Source organism: Gymnodraco acuticeps, unplaced genomic scaffold (assembly GCF_902827175.1).
Source record: "Gymnodraco acuticeps unplaced genomic scaffold, fGymAcu1.1, whole genome shotgun sequence".
NCBI lineage: Eukaryota > Metazoa > Chordata > Actinopteri > Perciformes > Bathydraconidae > Gymnodraco > Gymnodraco acuticeps.
In genome coordinates, this window is record NW_022990636.1 from 26166 (window position 1) to 47500 (window position 21335).

At 40.6% G+C, this 21335-nt stretch overlaps 1 protein-coding gene across 4 annotated transcripts in view; it reads left to right on the forward strand.

The window, feature by feature from the left end:
• The window catches only part of LOC117554725 (bone morphogenetic protein receptor type-2-like), a 55732-nt gene that overhangs the window by 15005 nt on the left and 19392 nt on the right, over positions 1 to 21335 (forward strand). For 3 of the 4 annotated variants that reach the window (XM_034229215.1, XM_034229212.1, XM_034229216.1), the window contains exon 4: positions 15446 to 15553. The exons of the other annotated variant lie outside the window; for it this stretch is intronic. In XM_034229215.1, coding sequence (XP_034085106.1) covers positions 15446 to 15553 — 108 coding nt within the window. The remainder of the gene's footprint in view (positions 1 to 15445; positions 15554 to 21335) is intronic. 4 annotated transcript variants of the gene reach the window in all.

Sequence of the window (21335 nt, forward strand, 5' to 3'; positions counted from 1 at the left end):
TGACATCCACATAGGGATGGGTATCGTTAAGGCTTTAACGGTACTACTACTTTTATCGATAGCGCTTTATGCTCCAGGTTCAGTACCAACCACATCATAAAGTATGCGGACGATACAACAGTGGTGGGACTCATCAGGGACAACAACGAACAGGCCTACAGGGAGGAGGTGAAACATCTGACAGACTGGTGTAACACCAACAACCTGATCCTGAATGTCGATAAAACAAAAGAGATCATTGTCGACTTCAGGAACAAAAAGCACTGTCACCCACCACTCCACATCAACGGCACAACAGTGAAGACTACAGGCAGCACCAAGTTCCTGGGGGTGCATATCACAAGCAGTCTGACCTGGTCCACTCACACGACATCACTATTTAAGAAGGCACAGCAGCGCCTACACTTCCTGCGCAGCTCCCCCCTCCCATCCTCACCACGTTCTACAGAGGAACCATAGAGAGCGTGCTGACATCTCCATCTGGTCGAGAGACTGCAACGCCAAAGACTGGAAGTCTCTGCAGAGAGTGGTCAGGACAGCAGAGCAGATCATCGGAGTGTCTCTCCCTCCCATCCAGTGGCGTTTCTAGGTGTACAAAACTGGGGGGGCAGAAAGAGGTCGGGGGAGAGAGAGAGAGAGAGAGAGGGGGGGGGACAGAGAGCGGGAGGAGAGAGAGAGGGGGGACAGAGAGAGGGGGGGGAGGAGAGAGAGAGGGGGAGTGTCAAATTACATACTGAAGACCACAGGAGCAACACTGTGAGCGCATACATTTACGTACACAGCGTGGGGATGTCATAGTAATGCACCTTCATACATGGAGTAAAGGTCACCATCACAAAGTAATTCTTAACAATAACAACAACCGTAATGCTTTAGCATTAAAACACCATAGACTGTAAATATAAGGAAAACACAGACACTCATCATCGAGGTCACAATATCAATCGATCCAGCAGAGGCAAAACACAGAAGATCAACAAAATATATGACATAAATGAACTTACCAAAGCTGAAGGCTCACTTGAAAAGAAAAGCGGCACGGCGGTCCTTCCTCTGACAGAATGTGTCTATCACTTTGGGGATGAAGTCCTGTAGTTGCTGGATCAACTGGCTTTCAATTGAAAGCATGGCCAATGCGTTAAGTCGCGGCTGTCCCATGGTGTTGCGAGTGAAAGTCTTTATCCTTTTGAGGGTGGAAAAGTTCCTCTCTGACTCGGATGTCGTCATCGGAGTTGTCACTATTATTTTGACCAAAATAACAGTCTCAGCAAACGTTTCCTCCAAGTTGTTCTCGTGAATGGATTTCAACAGAGACAGGGCAGTGTTTCCAGTGTGAAGCTCACTGTGGCGGTAGAGCGTGGTCAGCTCAGACTTCAACTTCTCCTTGTTTCCCAACGCAGGCCACAGTTTCACGGCGCAGTCAAGCTCAGGTGTAGGAAATGACAGGACATGCTGTGGGAAGAATGAGCTGTCAACAAGCTTTGCAGCGATCAAATGGTCACTCTGTGAGAACCTCTGTTCCACCTGTGAGATGACTGTGTCACAAGCCTCCTTCATCACCGGCGCTGTGCTGCTGACTCGTCGGCCTGGCTCGTCTGTTCCATCATGAGCAGTGGCGGCCAATGCATCAGTTTTCTGCCTCATTTTCTGAACATTTTCCTTGAAACGGCAGAGCGCGCTGTTGATCCCAGGTGCATCGATGCTTCGTTTTTGCAGTGTTGTATAGAACATCCACTTCTGGCATAAGCAACGAAAAAAACTCCAGGAGCTGCATAAATGCTCCGTCCCGCAGTTTCTTTGACAGGCCGTATGCCTCACTTATGGTGACCGCATCCCATCCTGGTTGTGCGCGTATATGCTTCATACACTGAAGTAGTGCATCTCGGGTCTCCCAAACCGCGTTCACAGTTCTGCTTTTAAAGTTCCATCTCACAGCCGGTGGCCGTGGGATGCGTCTCTGTGTTGCCTCTGCAAGAGCTGCAACACGTTTTGGAGCACCGGAGAAAAAACACCTTCAGGATGCTCATCCTTGCTGAACACAGTTGCTGCAGGGTCAGGTTCAGTTGGTGGGCGTAGCAGTGAACAAACTGAGCGTTTGGGTACGTCTCCTTCATCACCGTCTGTACCCCGCGCACGTTACCGCTCATGACGGCCGCCCCGTCATAGGTCTGAGCGATTAGCTTTTCTTTCAGCTTCAGGGGTTCCAGAACAGCCTTGATGCTGTTAGAGAGACCTACACCAGTTTTGTCCTTTACTTCCACAAACTCCAAAAAACGCTTTGTAACTGTGAGGTCAGGCATAATGTATCGCAGCACAATCACCATTTGCGATTTACAGGAGACATCGGTTGTCTCGTCGGCCTGAACGGCAACAAATGATGTGTTGTCCACTTGCTTGGCTATTTCCTCCCTGTACACATCATACATGCAGTCCAAGAGTTCATTCTGTATGGTGCTTGATGTCCCTTTGAAAACAAGCTGAGCTTCGTAGTGCCGTTGAAGCCTGGAATCGCCCTCACACATTGTCTCGAAAATTGACCTGAATATCCCTGGATTCAGAGAGTCCGCCGACTCGTTGTGGCCCCGCAGTGCTGTCTCACATTTCCCACACAGTTTAATACAGGTGATGATCCGACCAAGCACGTACCTGTTTTCTTCCACCTTCCTATTATGAGAATCAATGCCGCGTCTGTAGGCGCTGTCAATCTGAGCTGCAACATTCACCCTTCCAAGTAATCCCAATTTTACGGCATTTTCCAAATGACTGTTGCTGCTCTCATGCTTAATTGTCCTCTCCGAAAGATGCTTTAAGTCCTTGTAACCTGTCCTCGACCAAGTACCTTGATCTCCACCAAAAAGCAGGCAAGGAAAGCAAAAGAGGGAATTCTTCTGGATGCTCGCCGTTAGCCATTTCTTTTTAGCAAACCACTCAGCGTTAAACCCACGTTTAACTTTGCCCGCAGTCTGGACCATTTGGAAATCCGGTGGATGGTGGGCACCGAGGCGCTTTACCTCCAGTTTCTCTCCGAGACTAAGTGTCTCAAATGTGTGCTCCAGTAAATGGTCAACTTCATTCATTTTCTTTCAGTTTTTTACTTCTTTTAATCGCTGGTGATGTTAGCTATATGCTGCTCTCTCGTCTCCTCTTCAAACTACACGTGACGTTTCGCAGCACTGCACACGTGAGTACTTACAGCCAATCAATTCTGAATTATGTGCGATGACGTATGGTGGGGATGGGAGCACTATGCCCCTACGGTCATTATTTTTTTGCCACACACATTAAATAGAAAAATACTCTGAGCATGCGCAGTGTAGTTTTTACAATCACCGTTCACTTAGACTGTGAGAGGGAGGGGCAGAATCGGGTTTTGTCCCACATGGCTCTAAACAGCTCAAAACGGCACTCTAGACACTAATTAGAAGAACACAGACTAAAACAGAAATGTACAGACGAATCAGATTATTAAACATTACCTTAAAATATATTTTATATGTTTTTTTATTTATTTTTTAGTATTTTTTTGTAATCATTATTTGTAATACTTTCTTCTGACACTAGGTGGGGCTGTGCCCCACCTGCCCCTAATGACCCGCCGCCACTGCTCCCATCAGAGACTCAGAAACGCTCCCTGACAAAAGCCCAGAACATGTTGAAAGACCCCCCTCATCCTCACCATGCTCTGTTCTCCCTGCTGCCCTCCGGCAAGAGGTTCCGCAGCATTAAGAGCAGAACAGCCAGATTCTGCAATAGCTTTTTCCCCCAAGCCATCAGACTGCTGAACAGCAAGTCGACCAGTGACACAGAGATTACATTACGCTGTGTAAAGAGCACTTGTTATATAGTATGTCTATTTTATTTATATGTAAGTCTTTATATTTTAAACGCACACTTTATCTTTAATTTTATCAGCACCACGTCACTATTATTTATTTATATGTACAATTTTAGCAAGTTTTTCTATTGTCCTGTTCCTGTCAGCCAGTAGCGACATGTCGTTTTAATAGTACACTCTGTGTCTGGTTGAAATGACAATAAAGTCTCTCTATGTCTATCTCTATGTCTTATCGATCCGGTCCTTTAACATTACTCTTATCGGTTCTTTTGGAGAAAAAAATAAGGTAAACTAACTAAACAAATTGTGAACAAAACTAACATTGCTTTTTATTTCAATTAAATACATAATATTTCACATCAAAAGAAACAACAATGTTTTAACAAATCGTATTGAATAATGTGATGACAGAACTGTGAACAGAATAGCTGAAACTTTAACAAAGTAAATAACTCAGTTTCCTCTAATCATTAACCCATGTTTGTATCATGAGTTAACTCTGTGTGCTGCTGCTAGCATACAGAACACCTGACGGGGAAACGTTCCTCTGGATGGAGCTACAGAGCTGCTAGAGAGACAGTGGAACCCGGTGCATTCCTCCGTCTGGATGTGGAGCACTTTGATAAATGTTTAGACACATTGCTCGTGTTACCGCCCTCACATGCTGAACACTTATTCCACTTTTGGTAACGAGCATTGTCCACATCGACACGGCTATAGTTTAACCACACCTCGGAGCGCGTTCTCTCCTCCGTGTGTGTGTGTGTGTGTGTGTGTGTGTGTGTGTGTGTGTGTGTGTGTGTGTGTGTGTGGTGTGTGTGTGTGTGTGTGTGTGGTGTGTGTGTGTGTGTGTGTGTGTGGTGTGTGTGTGTGTGTGTGTGTGTGTGTGTGTGTGTGTGTGTGTGTGTGTGTGTGTGTGTGTGTGTGTGTGTGTGTGTGTGTGTGTGTGTGTGTGTGTGTGTGTGTGTGTGTGTGTGTGTGTGTGTGTGTGTGTGTGTGTGTGTGTGTGTGTGTGTGTGTGTGTGTGTGTGTGTAAACTGCCCCGCCCCCTCGCACACAGACGGGGAGAGATCTCTTAAACGGAGTTGGCGAAACTGCAATGTAATGTTTGTGTAGCAATAATACATACAACATATATCGGGGCACAGGTTGTTTATCCCTGACAGTCGCACAGTGGGCACACACTGAGTGTTTTCATATTCAGCAAATGTGTACACGCTAAACTGCAGACCTCAAGAAGAAATAATACTTTCATTCACTCACGGCAAAAGTTACTTTACTTACTATAAAAACTCACGGTAAAAAAAATGCACTCCCTATTCCATTGTCATGAAGGTGGAATCTAACTCTATCCAGAATAAGTTTTATTGGATCCAGGCTAGAAACATGTTTATTTCTGCTGTAAAGTTGGGCCGACGGGGAAAACCTGACGGGGAAACGTTCCTCTGGATGGAGCTACAGAGCTGCTAGAGAGACAGTGGAACCCGGTGCATTCCTCCGTCTGGATGTGGAGCACTTTGATAAATGTTTAGACACATTGCTCGTGTTACCGCCCTCACATGCTGAACACTTATTCCACTTTTGGTAACGAGCATTGTCCACATCGACACGGCTATAGTTTAACCACACCTCGGAGCGCGTTCTCTCCTCCGTGTGTGTGTGTGTGTGTGTGTGTGTGGTGTGTGTGTGTGTGTGTGTGTGTGTGTGTGTGTGTGTGTGTGTGTGTGTGTGTGTGTGTGTGTGTGTGTGTGTGTGTGTGTGTGTGTGTGTGGTGTGTGTGTGTGTGTGTGTGTGTGTGTGTGTGTGTGTGTGTGTTGTGTGTGTGGTGTGTGTGTGTGTGTGTGTGTTGTGTGTGGTGTGTGTGTGTGTGTGTGTGTGTGTGTGTGTGTGTGGGTGTGTGTGTGTGTGTGTGTGTGTGTGTGTGTGTGTGTGTGTGGTGTGTGTGTGTGTGTGTGTGTGTGGTGTGTGTGTGTGTAAACTGCCCCGCCCCCTCGCACACAGACGGGGAGAGATCTCTTAAACGGAGTTGGCGAAACTGCAATGTAATGTTTGTGTAGCAATAATACATACAACATATATCGGGGCACAGGTTGTTTATCCCTGACAGTCGCACAGTGGGCACACACTGAGTGTTTTCATATTCAGCAAATGTGTACACGCTAAACTGCAGACCTCAAGAAGAAATAATACTTTCATTCACTCACGGCAAAAGTTACTTTACTTACTATAAAAACTCACGGTAAAAAAATGCACTCCCTATTCCATTGTCATGAAGGTGGAATCTAACTCTATCCAGAATAAGTTTTATTGGATCCAGGCTAGAAACATGTTTATTTCTGCTGTAAAGTTGGGCATGTTAACATGGGGGTCTATGGGAATGGCTCCTTTCTGCATCCATCCCCTGGCGGCCACTAGATGAACTGCAGTTTGTGGCACTTCCTTCTGGGCTTCCCGGCTCTGCGCTATGAAGCACTGATTGGCTGTGGGTGGGCCAGACGTGCATGTGGGTGGGCCCAGGCCCACCCGGGCCCACCCACAGCTACGCCGCTGCAGGCAGGTTGCAGTGTAACATCAGAGGAGACTGGGCCAATTGTACATTCTCAAACTGCACCACTTAGAACTAACTAAACAATGCATTTTATTCAATAACCGTAACGAAATGCAACAGTATGAAGTGATTTGTAAATAGGAATACAGATTTGACTTAATGTTTTCATAAATATATTTTTCTCCCAGTTTGTCATGGGACTTATTTTTATCCTCTCAAAGAACCGGAATCGAGAACCAAAAATAACCGGAATCGAAAAGCAGAACCGGAATCGTTAAAATCCAAACGATACCCTATATACCACATATACCTATGTGTGATGCAGTAAAATCTTACCGCTCACTTACGTTAGTGGTGTCGTAAAAAACGTGGGAAAATGTAAAATACGATGGCGAAGAAGAAGATTCCAGTGGCCCCAATTTTTGTCCATTCTGGACAAGTGAAAAATGTATTCGGACAAGTACATTACCAAACTCACTTGTCCATGGACAAGTACTCTCTAAAAACGTTTTATCACACTGCGGGCCACTACTTATTTTTCTGACTACTTTTTACTTTGACTTCTTACATGTTGAACTCAAATACCTGTACTTTCTACTTCTCACATGTTGAACTCAAATACCTGTACTTTCTACTTCTCACATGTTGAACTCAAATACCTGTACTTTCTACTTCTTACATGTTGAACTCAAATACCTGTACTTTCTACTTCTTACATGTTGAACTCAAATACCTGTACTTTCTACTTCTTACATGTTGAACTCAAATACCTGAACTTTCTACTTCTTACATGTTGAACCCAAATACCTGTACTTTCTACTTCTTACATGTTGAACCCAAATACCTGTACTTTCTACTTCTTACATGTTGAACTCAAATACCTGTACTTTCTACTTCTTACATGTTGAACCCAAATACCTGTACTTTCTACTTCTTACATGTTGAACTCAAATACCTGTACTTTCTACTTCTTACATGTTGAACTCAAATACCTGTACTTTCTACTTCTCACATGTTGAACACAAATACCTGTACTTTCTACTTCTTACATGTTGAACTCAAATACCTGTACTTTCTACTTCTTACATGTTGAACTCAAATACCTGTACTTTCTACTTCTTACATGTTGAACCCAAATACCTGTACTTTCTACTTCTTACATGTTGAACTCAAATACGTGTACTTTCTACTTCTTACCAGTGTGAGAAAAAGTTTTTAGAGAGTACTTGTCCATGGACAAGTGAGTTTGGCAATGTACTTGTCCGAATACATTTTTCACTTGTCCAGAATGGACAAAAATTGGGGCCACTGGAATCTTCTTCTTCGTCATCGTATTTGACATTTTCCCACGGTTTTACCGACACCGTTAACGTAAGTCAGCGGTAAGATTTTACTGCATCACACATAGGGTTGGGTATCGTTTGGATTTGAACGATTCTGGTTCTGGTTTTCGATTCCGGTTATTGTCGGTTCTCAATTCCGGTTCTTTGAGAGGGTAAAAATAAGTCAAACTGGGAGAAAAATATATTTATGAAAACATTAAGTCAAATCTGTATTCCTATTTACAAATCACTTCATACTGTTGAACTTCTTACGGTTATTGAATACAATTATATAAAAATAATCTCTGCATTGTTTAGTTAGTTCTAAGTGGTGCAGTTTGAGAATGTACAATTGGCCCAGTCTCCTCTGATGTTACACTGCAACCTGCCTGTGAGACAAAGTCCAACCACACATGTCCAACACATAGGACATAACCTAATAATAATAATAATAATAATGACACATTAGATGTATAGCCTATAGGCCTAGCGCTTTTCTACAACTCAAAGACGCTTGCACGCTTACACATGTCCTGCAATACACATGCTGCAGCTGCCCAGCTGCTCACTGTTTGTAAAAGTAAATAAATAGTATTTTCAATTCAATAATGTACTTTCTATACCCTGCTTCATAAACAATACTGACATCCCTATGCTCCTCCGAGTCTGGGGGTCCAGGGATGTGAGGACAGCGCGAGGACACAGACAGGGAGGCTGCTTCACTTCATAAAGGAAATGGCGGTCAATATTAACAACAAAGGAGCTAAAACGCTTAATAACATTCATTACGTGTTAGAGAAAGAACATAAGAAAGTTTGACAAAGATGAGGCTGTTAAACGGGCAGCGGATCCGCTGTGTGTAGAAAGAGAGAGAGAGACGCTGAGCTGCACCGTGCAGCGATCAGCTGATACGTAGCATAGAGAGAGCTGCAGTCCGCGGGGCTCGGCCTCGCCTCCTGTCCTCACAACTCTTATTAATCCCGGTACCGGACAATTGTTATTTGTTCCTACTCGGAACCGTGTTTTGCTTCCCAACCCGGCCACTGTGCTACACTTCCCGCCCCGCCCCGTCTAACTGTACAGAAAGCGGCGAGATGCATTTCCTTAGGAATCGACAAGCAGAACCGAAACTAACACTTCTAAACGAACAATGGCGGACACGTACAATTTGCGAATGAGTTCTGCCTTTTGTAAACTGAATGTATCAATAATTTGTCAATAAATCAGGGCGAAAAACGTCACTTGTCCGCCGGACAAGTCAATTGAAAGATCTACTTGTCCGATATTGTAAATAACACGTCCCGGACGGTGGGACGTGTACTTTTTCGCACACTGCTTACATGTTGAACTCAAATACCTGTACTTTCTACTTCTTACATGTTGAACCCAAATACCTGTACTTTCTACTTCTTACATGTTGAACTCAAATACGTGTACTTTCTACTTCTTACATGTTGAACTCAAATACCTGTACTTTCTACTTCTTACATGTTGAACACAAATACCTGTACTTTCTACTTCTTACATGTTGAACTCAAATACCTGTACTTTCTACTTAATACATGTTGAACTCAAATACCTGTACTTTCTACTTCTTACATGTTGAACCCAAATACCTGTACTTTCTACTTCTCACATGTTGAACTCAAATACCTGTACTTTCTACTTCTTACATGTTGAACCCAAATACCTGTACTTTCTACTTCTTACATGTTGAACCCAAATACCTGTACTTTCTACTTCTTACATGTTGAACTCAAATACGTGTACTTTCTACTTCTTACATGTTGAACCCAAATACGTGTACTTTCTACTTCTTACATGTTGAACCCAAATACCTGTACTTTCTACTTCTCACATGTTGAACACAAATACCTGTACTTTCTACTTCTTACATGTTGAACTCAAATACCTGTATTTTCTACTTCTTACATGTTGAACACAAATACCTGTACTTTCTACTTCTTACATGTTGAACACAAATACCTGTACTTTCTACTTCTTACATGTTGAACACAAATACCTGTACTTTCTACTTCTTACATGTTGAACTCAAATACCTGTACTTTCTACTTCTTACATGTTGAACTCAAATACCTGTATTTTCTACTTCTCACATGTTGAACTCAAATACCTGTATTTTCTACTTCTTACATGTTGAACCCAAATACCTGTACTTTCTACTTCTTACATGTTGAACACAAATACCTGTACTTTCTACTTCTTACATGTTGAACTCAAATACCTGTACTTTCTACTTCTTACATGTTGAACTCAAATACCTGTACTTTCTACTTCTTACATGTTGAACTCAAATACCTGTACTTTCTACTTCTTACATGTTGAACACAAATACCTGTACTTTCTACTTCTTACATGTTGAACTCAAATACCTGTACTTTCTACTTCTTACATGTTGAACTCAAATACCTGTACTTTCTACTTCTTACATGTTGAACCCAAATACCTGTACTTTCTACTTCTTACATGTTGAACACAAATACCTGTACTTTCTACTTCTTACATGTTGAACTCAAATACCTGTACTTTCTACTTCTTACATGTTGAACTCAAATACCTGTACTTTCTACTTCTCACATGTTGAACTCAAATACCTGTACTTTCTACTTCTTACATGTTGAACACAAATACCTGTACTTTCTACTTCTTACATGTTGAACTCAAATACCTGTACTTTCTACTTCTTACATGTTGAACCCAAATACCTGTACTTTCTACTTCTTACATGTTGAACTCAAATACCTGTACTTTCTACTTCTTACATGTTGAACTCAAATACCTGTACTTTCTACTTCTCTCATGTTGAACTCAAATACCTGTACTTTCTACTTCTTACATGTTGAACTCAAATACCTGTACTTTCTACTTCTTACATGTTGAACCCAAATACCTGTACTTTCTACTTCTTACATGTTGAACTCCAATACCTGTACTTTCTACTTCTTACATGTTGAACTCAAATACCTGTACTTTCTACTTCTTACATGTTGAACTCAAATACCTGTACTTTCTACTTCTTACATGTTGAACTCAAATACCTGTACTTTCTACTTCTCACATGTTGAACTCAAATACCTGTACTTTCTACTTCTTACATGTTGAACACAAATACCTGTACTTTCTACTTCTTACATGTTGAACTCAAATACCTGTACTTTCTACTTCTTACATGTTGAACCCAAATACCTGTACTTTCTACTTCTTACATGTTGAACTCAAATACCTGTACTTTCTACTTCTTACATGTTGAACTCAAATACCTGTACTTTCTACTTCTTACATGTTGAACTCAAATACCTGTACTTTCTACTTCTCTCATGTTGAACTCAAATACCTGTACTTTCTACTTCTCTCATGTTGAACTCAAATACCTGTACTTCTACTTCTCTCATGTTGAACTCAAATACCTGTACTTTCTACTTCTTACATGTTGAACTCAAATACCTGTACTTTCTACTTCTTACATGTTGAACTCCAATACCTGTACTTTCTACTTCTTACATGTTGAACTCAAATACCTGTACTTTCTACTTCTTACATGTTGAACTCAAATACCTGTACTTTCTACTTCTCACATGTTGAACTCAAATACCTGTACTTTCTACTTCTCTCATGTTTGAACTCAAATACCTGTACTTTCTACTTCTTACATGTTGAACTCAAATACTTGTACTTTCTACTTCTTACATGTTGAACTCAAATACCTGTACTTTCTACTTCTTACACGTTGAACACAAATACCTGTACTTTCTACTTCTTACACGTTGAACACAAATACCTGTACTTTCTACTTCTTACATGTTGAACTCAAATACCTGTACTTTCTACTTCTTACATGTTGAACTCAAATACTTGTACTTTCTACTTCTTACATGTTGAACTCAAATACCTGTACTTTCTACTTCTCTCATGTTGAACTCAAATACCTGTACTTTCTACTTCTTACATGTTGAACTCAAATACCTGTACTTTCTACTTCTTACATGTTGAACTCCAATACCTGTACTTTCTACTTCTTACATGTTGAACTCAAATACCTGTACTTTCTACTTCTCACATGTTGAACTCAAATACCTGTACTTTCTACTTCTCTCATGTTGAACTCAAATACCTGTACTTTCTACTTCTTACATGTTGAACACAAATACCTGTACTTTCTACTTCTTACACGTTGAACACAAATACCTGTACTTTCTACTTCTTACACGTTGAACTCAAATACCTGTACTTTCTACTTCTTACATGTTGAACTCAAATACCTGTACTTTCTACTTCTTACACGTTGAACTCAAATACCTGTACTTTCTACTTCTTACATGTTGAACTCAAATACCTGTACTTTCTACTTCTTACATGTTGAACTCAAATACCTGTACTTTCTACTTCTTACATGTTGAACTCAAATACTTGTACTTTCTACTTCTTACATGTTGAACTCAAATACCTGTACTTTCTACTTCTTACACGTTGAACTCAAATACCTGTACTTTCTACTTCTTACATGTTGAACCCAAATACCTGTACTTTCTACTTCTTACATGTTGAACTCAAATACCTGTACTTTCTACTTCTTACACGTTGAACTCAAATACCTGTACTTTCTACTTCTTACATGTTGAACTCAAATACCTGTACTTTCTACTTCTTACACGTTGAACTCAAATACCTGTACTTTCTACTTCTTACACGTTGAACACAAATACCTGTACTTTCTACTTCTTACACGTTGAACACAAATACCTGTACTTTCTACTTCTTACACGTTGAACTCAAATACCTGTACTTTCTACTTCTTACACGTTGAACACAAATACTTGTACTTTCTACTTCTTACATGTTGAACTCAAATACCTGTACTTTCTACTTCTTACACGTTGAACTCAAATACCTGTACTTTCTACTTCTTACATGTTGAACTCAAATACCTGTACTTTCTACTTCTTACACGTTGAACTCAAATACCTGTACTTTCTACTTCTTACACGTTGAACACAAATACCTGTACTTTCTACTTCTTACACGTTGAACACAAATACCTGTACTTTCTACTTCTTACATGTTGAACTCAAATACCTGTACTTTCTACTTCTTACATGTTGAACTCAAATACCTGTACTTTCTACTTCTTACATGTTGAACTCAAATACCTATACTTTCTACTTCTTACATGTTGAACAGAAATACCTGTACTTTCTACTTCTTACATGTTGAACCCAAATATCTGTACTTTCTACTTCTTACATGTTGAACTCAAATACCTGTACTTTCTACTTCTCTCATGTTGAACTCAAATACCTGTACTTTCTACTTCTCTCATGTTGAACTCAAATACCTGTACTTTCTACTTCTCTCATGTTGAACCCAAATACCTGTACTTTCTACTTCTTACATGTTGAACTCAAATACCTGTACTTTCTACTTCTCTCATGTTGAACTCAAATACCTGTACTTTCTACTTCTCTCATGTTGAACTCAAATACCTGTACTTTCTACTTCTCTCATGTTGAACCCAAATACCTGTACTTTCTACTTCTTACATGTTGAACTCAAATACCTGTACTTTCTACTTCTTACACGTTGAACTCAAATACCTGTACTTTCTACTTCTTACACGTTGAACACAAATACCTGTACTTTCTACTTCTTACACGTTGAACTCAAATACCTGTACTTTCTACTTCTTACATGTTGAACTCAAATACCTGTACTTTCTACTTCTTACATGTTGAACTCAAATACCTATACTTTCTACTTCTTACATGTTGAACAGAAATACCTGTACTTTCTACTTCTTACATGTTGAACCCAAATATCTGTACTTTCTACTTCTTACATGTTGAACTCAAATACCTGTACTTTCTACTTCTCTCATGTTGAACTCAAATACCTGTACTTTCTACTTCTCTCATGTTGAACTCAAATACCTGTACTTTCTACTTCTCTCATGTTGAACCCAAATACCTGTACTTTCTACTTCTTACATGTTGAACTCAAATACCTGTACTTTCTACTTCTCTCATGTTGAACTCAAATACCTGTACTTTCTACTTCTCTCATGTTGAACTCAAATACCTGTACTTTCTACTTCTCTCATGTTGAACCCAAATACCTGTACTTTCTACTTCTTACATGTTGAACTCAAATATCTGTACTTTCTACTTCTCTCATGTTGAACTCAAATACCTGTACTTTCTACTTCTCTCATGTTGAACTCAAATACCTGTACTTTCTACTTCTCTCATGTTGAACCCAAATACCTGTACTTTCTACTTCTTACATGTTGAACTCAAATACCTGTACTTTCTACTTCTCTCATGTTGAACTCAAATACCTGTACTTTCTACTTCTTACATGTTGAACTCAAATACCTGTACTTTCTACTTCTTACATGTTGAACCCAAATACCTGTACTTTCTACTTCTTACATGTTGAACTCAAATACCTGTACTTTCTACTTCTTACATGTTGAACTCAAATACCTGTACTTTCTACTTCTTACATGTTGAACTCAAATACCTGTACTTTCTACTTCTTACATGTTGAACTCAAATACCTGTACTTTCTACTTCTTACATGTTGAACTAAAATACCTGTACTTTCTACTTCTTACATGTTGAACTCAAATACCTGTACTTTCTACTTCTTACATGTTGAACTCAAATACCTGTACTTTCTACTTCTTACATGTTGAACTCAAATACCTGTACTTTCTACTTCTTACATGTTGAACTCAAATACCTGTACTTTCTACTTCTTACATGTTGAACTCAAATACCTGTACTTTCTACTTCTTACATGTTGAACCCAAATACCTGTACTTTCTACTTCTTACATGTTGAACTCAAATACCTGTACTTTCTACTTCTCACATGTTGAACTCAAATACCTGTACTTTCTACTTCTCACATGTTGAACTCAAATACCTGTACTTTCTACTTCTTACATGTTGAACCCAAATACCTGTACTTTCTACTTCTTACATGTTGAACTCAAATACCTGTACTTTCTACTTCTTACATGTTGAACTCAAATACCTGTACTTTCTACTTCTTACATGTTGAACTCAAATACCTGTACTTTCTACTTCTTACATGTTGAACTCAAATACCTGTACTTTCTACTTCTCTCATGTTGAACTCAAATACCTGTACTTTCTACTTCTCTCATTTTCCAAACAGCTGGTTGCTTTAGTCTGAATGTGTGTTTGGTGCGTGATCATTATTATTTAGAGTCATTGCGTGCCTATTGATTTGAACACGATCCGTGTATCCATCATTTCCTGGTCTTCTCTAAAGAAGAGGGACCAATGGAAACGTTGTCATGTTGCCGTTGTTCAGCATGGAAACATTCATTAGCTAACAATGACATTATTGTTCTATTAATATAAAGGGAGGTCAGGTACTCTTTAAAGCAGCTGCTAGTTATGGGTACTTTTTACTGAAGTACATTTCAAAGTTCTTTACTTTTACTTGATAAAGAAGTTTAGTCAGTACTTCTACTTTTAGTATTTTTAAACACGAGTATCTGAACTTCTACCTGAGTAAAGGATGTGTACTTCTACTTGAGTACAGGATGTGTGTACTTTTACCCTCTCTGGAGACGACCAATCACGTGCCTGGTTTAATTATTGATCCTTCTCCAGTCCTTTACTGGTCTCACTGCTGAATGGAAATCCTGATGATGATGATGATGATGGTTTTCTTCCTCCTCGTCCTGCAGACCAGCAGCTGCTGAGGAGGGGGGAGGCGGCGTTCATCGCCCTGGCAACCCTCGCCATGGCAGCCGTCGTCATCGTGGCGTTGTTCCTTGGATACTGCATGATGAAAGGTGAATGCAGATAATTATAATATACATTTTAATTAAAAATAATGAATACCATTTTTTTTAATAATAATACAAAACAATATCAATGAAAAAGTAAACAAATATATTAGGGCTGTCAAACGATTACAATTTTTAATCAGATTAATCACAGCTTAAAAATGAATTAATCAGATTAATCACCATTCGAACTACGTCCAAAATATGTCATTTCTTTATGTATATTGTTGGGAATGGAAAGATAAATGAAAGAAGGCGGATATATCCATTTAACACAGTATCTATGTTTATTATAACATTTTTCTGCGTGTCAAAATGAAAGAGAGCACCTATCAATCATCAAACCGTGGGGTCTTAATTCATTACGTGTTGATTTCTATCAACGGGGGAGTACTTCAGGAAAGTCGACAGGGGGGCGGCTAGTGGAGTACTTCAGGAAAGTCGACAGGGGGGCGGCTAGTGGAGTTCTTCAGGAAAGTCGACAGGGGGGGCGGCTAGTGGAGTACTTCGTGACCACAGAGTGTGAACGTTGTGATCAGCTGTTTTAGCGCAGTTCTCCAGTGAAGGGGGGGAGTCTCCCTCCACAGCCGGTTGGTGTAGTTTTGGCACAGTTCCGTTGTACAGACCGACGTTAACAGCAGCCTGTCTGTGCACACGGAGACCGACTCTGTCGTCCGGTGATCTAACCGCCTTCTGGAAAAGCTTCACAAGTACGTCGGTACGCAAATGCGCTTTGTGACACAAGTGACGGTACGCATTTCAGATTACGCACATAACCTGCGTACCAGTTATGTGTTACCTGTACTACAGCAAAAGTATTCTCCGTCGGGACTTCCTGCAACAACACCACGCTGTTATCTTGATTCTGATTGGCCAGAAGACATTATCAAAGATGTTCTATTGAGAAGACGATCACTACGTGACAAAAGTTTTCAAAATCGTTTCTGGTCTTCCGTATTTCCAGACAAGTGGCTGAAATCAATCTGACTAACTGCCAGAGGTGGGACCAAGTCATTTGCAAGTCCGAGTCAAGTCTCAAGTCTTTGCGCTCAAGTCCGAGTCAAGTCTCAAGTCTTTGCGCTCAAGTCCGAGTGAAGTCTCAAGTCAGGATGGGCAAGTCCAAGTCCTAAACTTTGACAAAACGAGTCTTAAACAAGTCATTATGTGTTTTTCACCAAATGTAATGACAACGTGTTTTTTTCTATTTGAAGAGGGATCAGTAAGGTAAGGCTACCGTGACGGTTTGATTCAGAAGGAGTTTAGTGTATAAGATCCCTGATGTTGAGGTGACCACAATGTTTATTTCCACTGTGTACAACATGTTGTAAGGGACCCACAATCTATCTTCATGCAAGGTATAATGTGCAGCGAGGCGGTCTCTATGGGGAAAAGAACACCTACATCTAGATCCCTCTGCAGGTGGTACTTTAACTATATATTAATGCTAATACTTTTGTACTTTTACTTGTAACATTTTGAATGCAGGACTTTTTATTGTACAGGGTTCCTGCAGGTTTCGCCAACTCAAATTTAAGAATTTTTAACACCTTTTTAAGACCACTTTGGATAGAATTTAAGACCTATTTCACGGCAATAAAGTATGAAGGAAAATGTATATAAAGAAGAAATACGTCCCATAAATGTATTCATGTTCAACATAAGAACAGTGACTGAACACAACAGCATAACAGTACAGAACTGTGTTAGCGTGTTAGACAAAAAGTGTGTCTGTGTGTGCTTGAGTGTGTGTGTGTGTGTGTGTTTGTGTTAGGGCTGTGCAATTAATCATATTTTAATCGCAATTACGATTTTGGCCTGCCACAATTACGAAAACAACATAATCGAAAAAAACGATTATTTTGCTTTGCTAGGTTGTGACGGTGCACCACAACATATTTGATCTAATGCATTTTTTAGTAATGTATCATTTATTTAATTAATGTTTGTATTGGTTTTTCAGTTGAATTATACGTTCAGGGTAATCAACAGTTAAAAAGATACTGTTCAAATTATTATTTGTTTTAAAGTTCAATAAATGGATGTTTTCAAAGTCAATGAATAATCATGATATTAATTATTGACCAACATAATCTTGATTATTGCCATAATCGAGCAGCCCTTGTGTGTGTGTGTGTGTGTGTGTGTGTGTGTGTGTGTGTGTGTGTGTGTGTGTGTGTGTGTGTGTGTGTGTGTGTGTGTGTGTGTGTGTGTGTGTGTGTGTGTGTGTGTGTGTGTGTGTGTGTGTGTGTGTGTGTGTGTGTGTGTGTGTGTGTGTGTGTGTGTGTGTGTGTGTGTGTGTGTGTGTGTGTGTGTGTGTCTCTGTCTCTGTCTCTGTCTCTGTCTCTGTCTCTGTCTCTGTCTCTGTCTCTGTCTCTGTCTCTGTCTCTGTCTCTGTCTCTGTCTCTGTCTCTGAGAGAGAGTGACAAGAGCTATATTCAGAGCTCTGCTGCCTTGGCTACACTATTTCATCGTTGCTGTTGTATGATTGGTGTTTAGCTGCGGTATTTAGTGTCTATAGCACCTTCGCTTTTAGGGTTGACGTAGACCCAAACTTCGCCCGGAGGTCCCCCGGTGTTGTTGCGGGAGCTGCTGCACTAGCTAACGCTACATTAGCTAACGCTGCACTAGCTAACGCTACATTAGCAAAACAAACGCTAATTTCTTTAGCAAAAGGTGCAGCGGGCTTCAAACACGTTCCCTCCACTGGTTTCAACCAAGCACTAAATGAGATGTTTTCCAACCAAATACGGTTGAACTTACACTTCCCCATATTTATTTGTAAGTAGATTCGAAGATAGGCTACATGAGCTGACGCTTGGTTGCTAGGTTACTCAGGGTTTCCAACTCTCACGCATCTGGCGTGTGACACACGCTTTCACTCTCAATCTCACGCTCTCACGCTGCCCAAACTATTCTCACGCCAAAACAAGAATACCAAAGACTAGAAACGGTTTTGAAAACTTTTGTCACGTAGTGATCGTCTTCTCAATAGAACATCTTTGATAATGTCTTCTGGCCAATCAGAATCAAGATAACGGCGTGGTGTTGTTGCAGGAAGTCCCGACGGAGAATACTTTTGCTGTAGTACATCTCTATACATCGATACAACATTACGTGTTGATAGAAATCAACACGTAATTAAATGAGACCCCACGGTTTAATGATTGATAGGTGTGTGGGCTGTCTTTCATTTTGACACACAGAACAATAGGGGCTATCCGCCCTTATCCACAATGTAAAGTAACTCACAGCCTCTCCTCTCTTCTCTCTCCTCTTCTCTCTGTGAGGAGCAGCAGGTTCAGCTTTCAGAACAAAGTAACAAACTAAAATGGCATTCATTTTTTAAAATATGTCGTGTAGTAATAGATGTATTTATTTTTCTTCTCAAGAGAATACCAGAATGTGTATTTTATGTTAGTGTTTCAAAAGATCTCCTGGGGGAGAATCCCCCCAGACCCCCCTGCAGGGGTTGGGTTGTCAGCATGGCAACTCTTTCACCTGTGGGGAAGTTGCAGGATTGGCTCCAAGTCGCCCTTTTTATTTACTACAAGACAAATGTGCCTTTTTATTTCATACAGTTCCATTTGGATTGAGACGGGGAAATAATCTAAACCTCCCGCGTGGCGTTTCACTGTCAAGGGGAGCGTGTATGAGCCCCACCACTGTATGGGTTAGCCCTACCAGAGATTACCCAACACAAATACTCTCTTGCAACTGCCGACCCGTATTGCGCATGCGCCGATCTAAGATCCAGTAGAAATTATAAAAAAGTAAAAGCCTGCTGCTTATTGTTCTACTGGGCCAAAATAGAGTCAAAGAGTGAGAGTGAGAGTGTGTTAATTAATATGTTTGGCGGTTTGGAGTAAGTCTGTAGATTTGTGTGTGTGCGTGTGTTTCATGTATAGGCCTCTCACGATAATTAATTTTGTTGGATACATTTTCCCGGAAATTATTGCGATAACCGATAATATTGTCGGCACCGCTGTATGACCATTTTAGAGCACTGACATAATGATAATATATAATAATAATTCAAGTACATCCTTTCAAACTGCTAGTCACATCCTCATGTAAATGGCAATTTATCGAGTTCATTTTATTTATCGTACGATAAGACAATTAATTGCAGGCAAACAATAAAACAGTGGAATCAAACATGTGTTTGACTTTCATGAGTGAATGAAACTGTGTGTCCTTTATAGTCTGTGTCCAATATTGTGTATTTGTATATATTGTATATATATCCTATATATATGCTAAGGTCTCGCTACTGACACGATAGCAGTCATTTCGTGCGCATATGTGTAATTAAACCCATGATATCAAAATCTCACTCCAGCCAGGTACCCAAAGTTGGCAACCCTAGGTTACTAGCTGGGTGTTCTCCAATAAGGGGCCGGGGGAAACAAAGTTAGTGATTACTGGTTCCATGTTGATTGAATTCAATACAAATTGTTGGGGGGAACTGAAAGGCTATTACCGTACTGGTTACTTTGCAGCCCGGACATTTCCCCCAAAACACATTTAGACGCTCTCGCAACACAGAAGTACCTTTCGATAATTTGTAAGACCTTCTGAATCAAATTTAAGACCTTTTTAAGGCCTTCAATTCAGATTATCAAATGTAAGACTTGTTAAGACCCCGCGTGAACCCTGATTGTAACTTTTTTTAATTGTCTGAACTTCTCCCACCTCTGACAATAAAGGTGGTTACCAAAAACCCTGCTCTGAAGGTTATTTTCATTTTACAAATCCTGCACTCAGCTTTGCTTTCTCCAATGTAATTGAAAAGCAGCAGATGCTGCTTCTTTTTTCGGTTTTCGCTCATTTCTTGACTTTTTCCGACGCGCTTGCATTTAAATCCGGCTCCCCGTCGCTCTGTGCAGCTGGCCTGTACCACTACACATGCTGTGCCCCCCACCCTTCTTTCACATAATGGTATGATCCTAGTGTGTCCTCGCATATGATTGGCCGCATGGTGGCCCAGCTAAATAAAGACCCGCCCCTGCCTGCAAGGATTCTCAACAAGAGTAGGAGCGGCTGAAGATTCTGCTTTCCCCGACGGGAGTCTGCTCTTCTAACGGCAGCTCGCGATCGGCGTGTTGGAGACCTCTGAATTAAAGTATCAAGTCACCTCAAGTCAGAAGGCTCGAGTCCAAGTCAAGTCCCGAGTCATTGGTGTTCAAGTCCAAGTCAAGTCGCAAGTGTTTTGTGATTTTGTCAAGTCGAGTCTCAAGTCATCAAATTTGTGACTCAAGTCTGACTCGAGTCCAAGTCATGTGACTCGAGTCCACACCTCTGCTAACTTCTGTCTGTGCAATTTACTCCGCGCGAGTTGGCGGACTTTATTTTGCTTCCTTTAACATCATTGTTCATGGTGGGGCTGAGCCAATTCTTGGTATGGGTGTCGCCTACCCCAGCCATACCCTGGCGCCGCCACTGGTGGCACGTATGGGGCGGGCCATTCTGCACATGCGTTAAATGCGTTAAATATTTTAACGCAATTAATTCAAAAAATTAATTACCGCCGTTAACGCGATAATTTTGACAGCATTAAAATAAATAGATATATTAATAATAAATAATAATAATATAATGTGTAGTGGCCAAAATCCCCAAAAGTCTGTCTTGTAACCTTCACCTCAACAGTGATTGTTCTTGGCCTCATGTAGAGCTTGGGGCTGGGAAGCAGTGTCAGACTCGCAGCACACAATCCACTGGACGTTTCTGTTGCTTTTCAACGTTTATTTCCAGCAAAACATAAACAGAATAGGAAAACAATATGTAA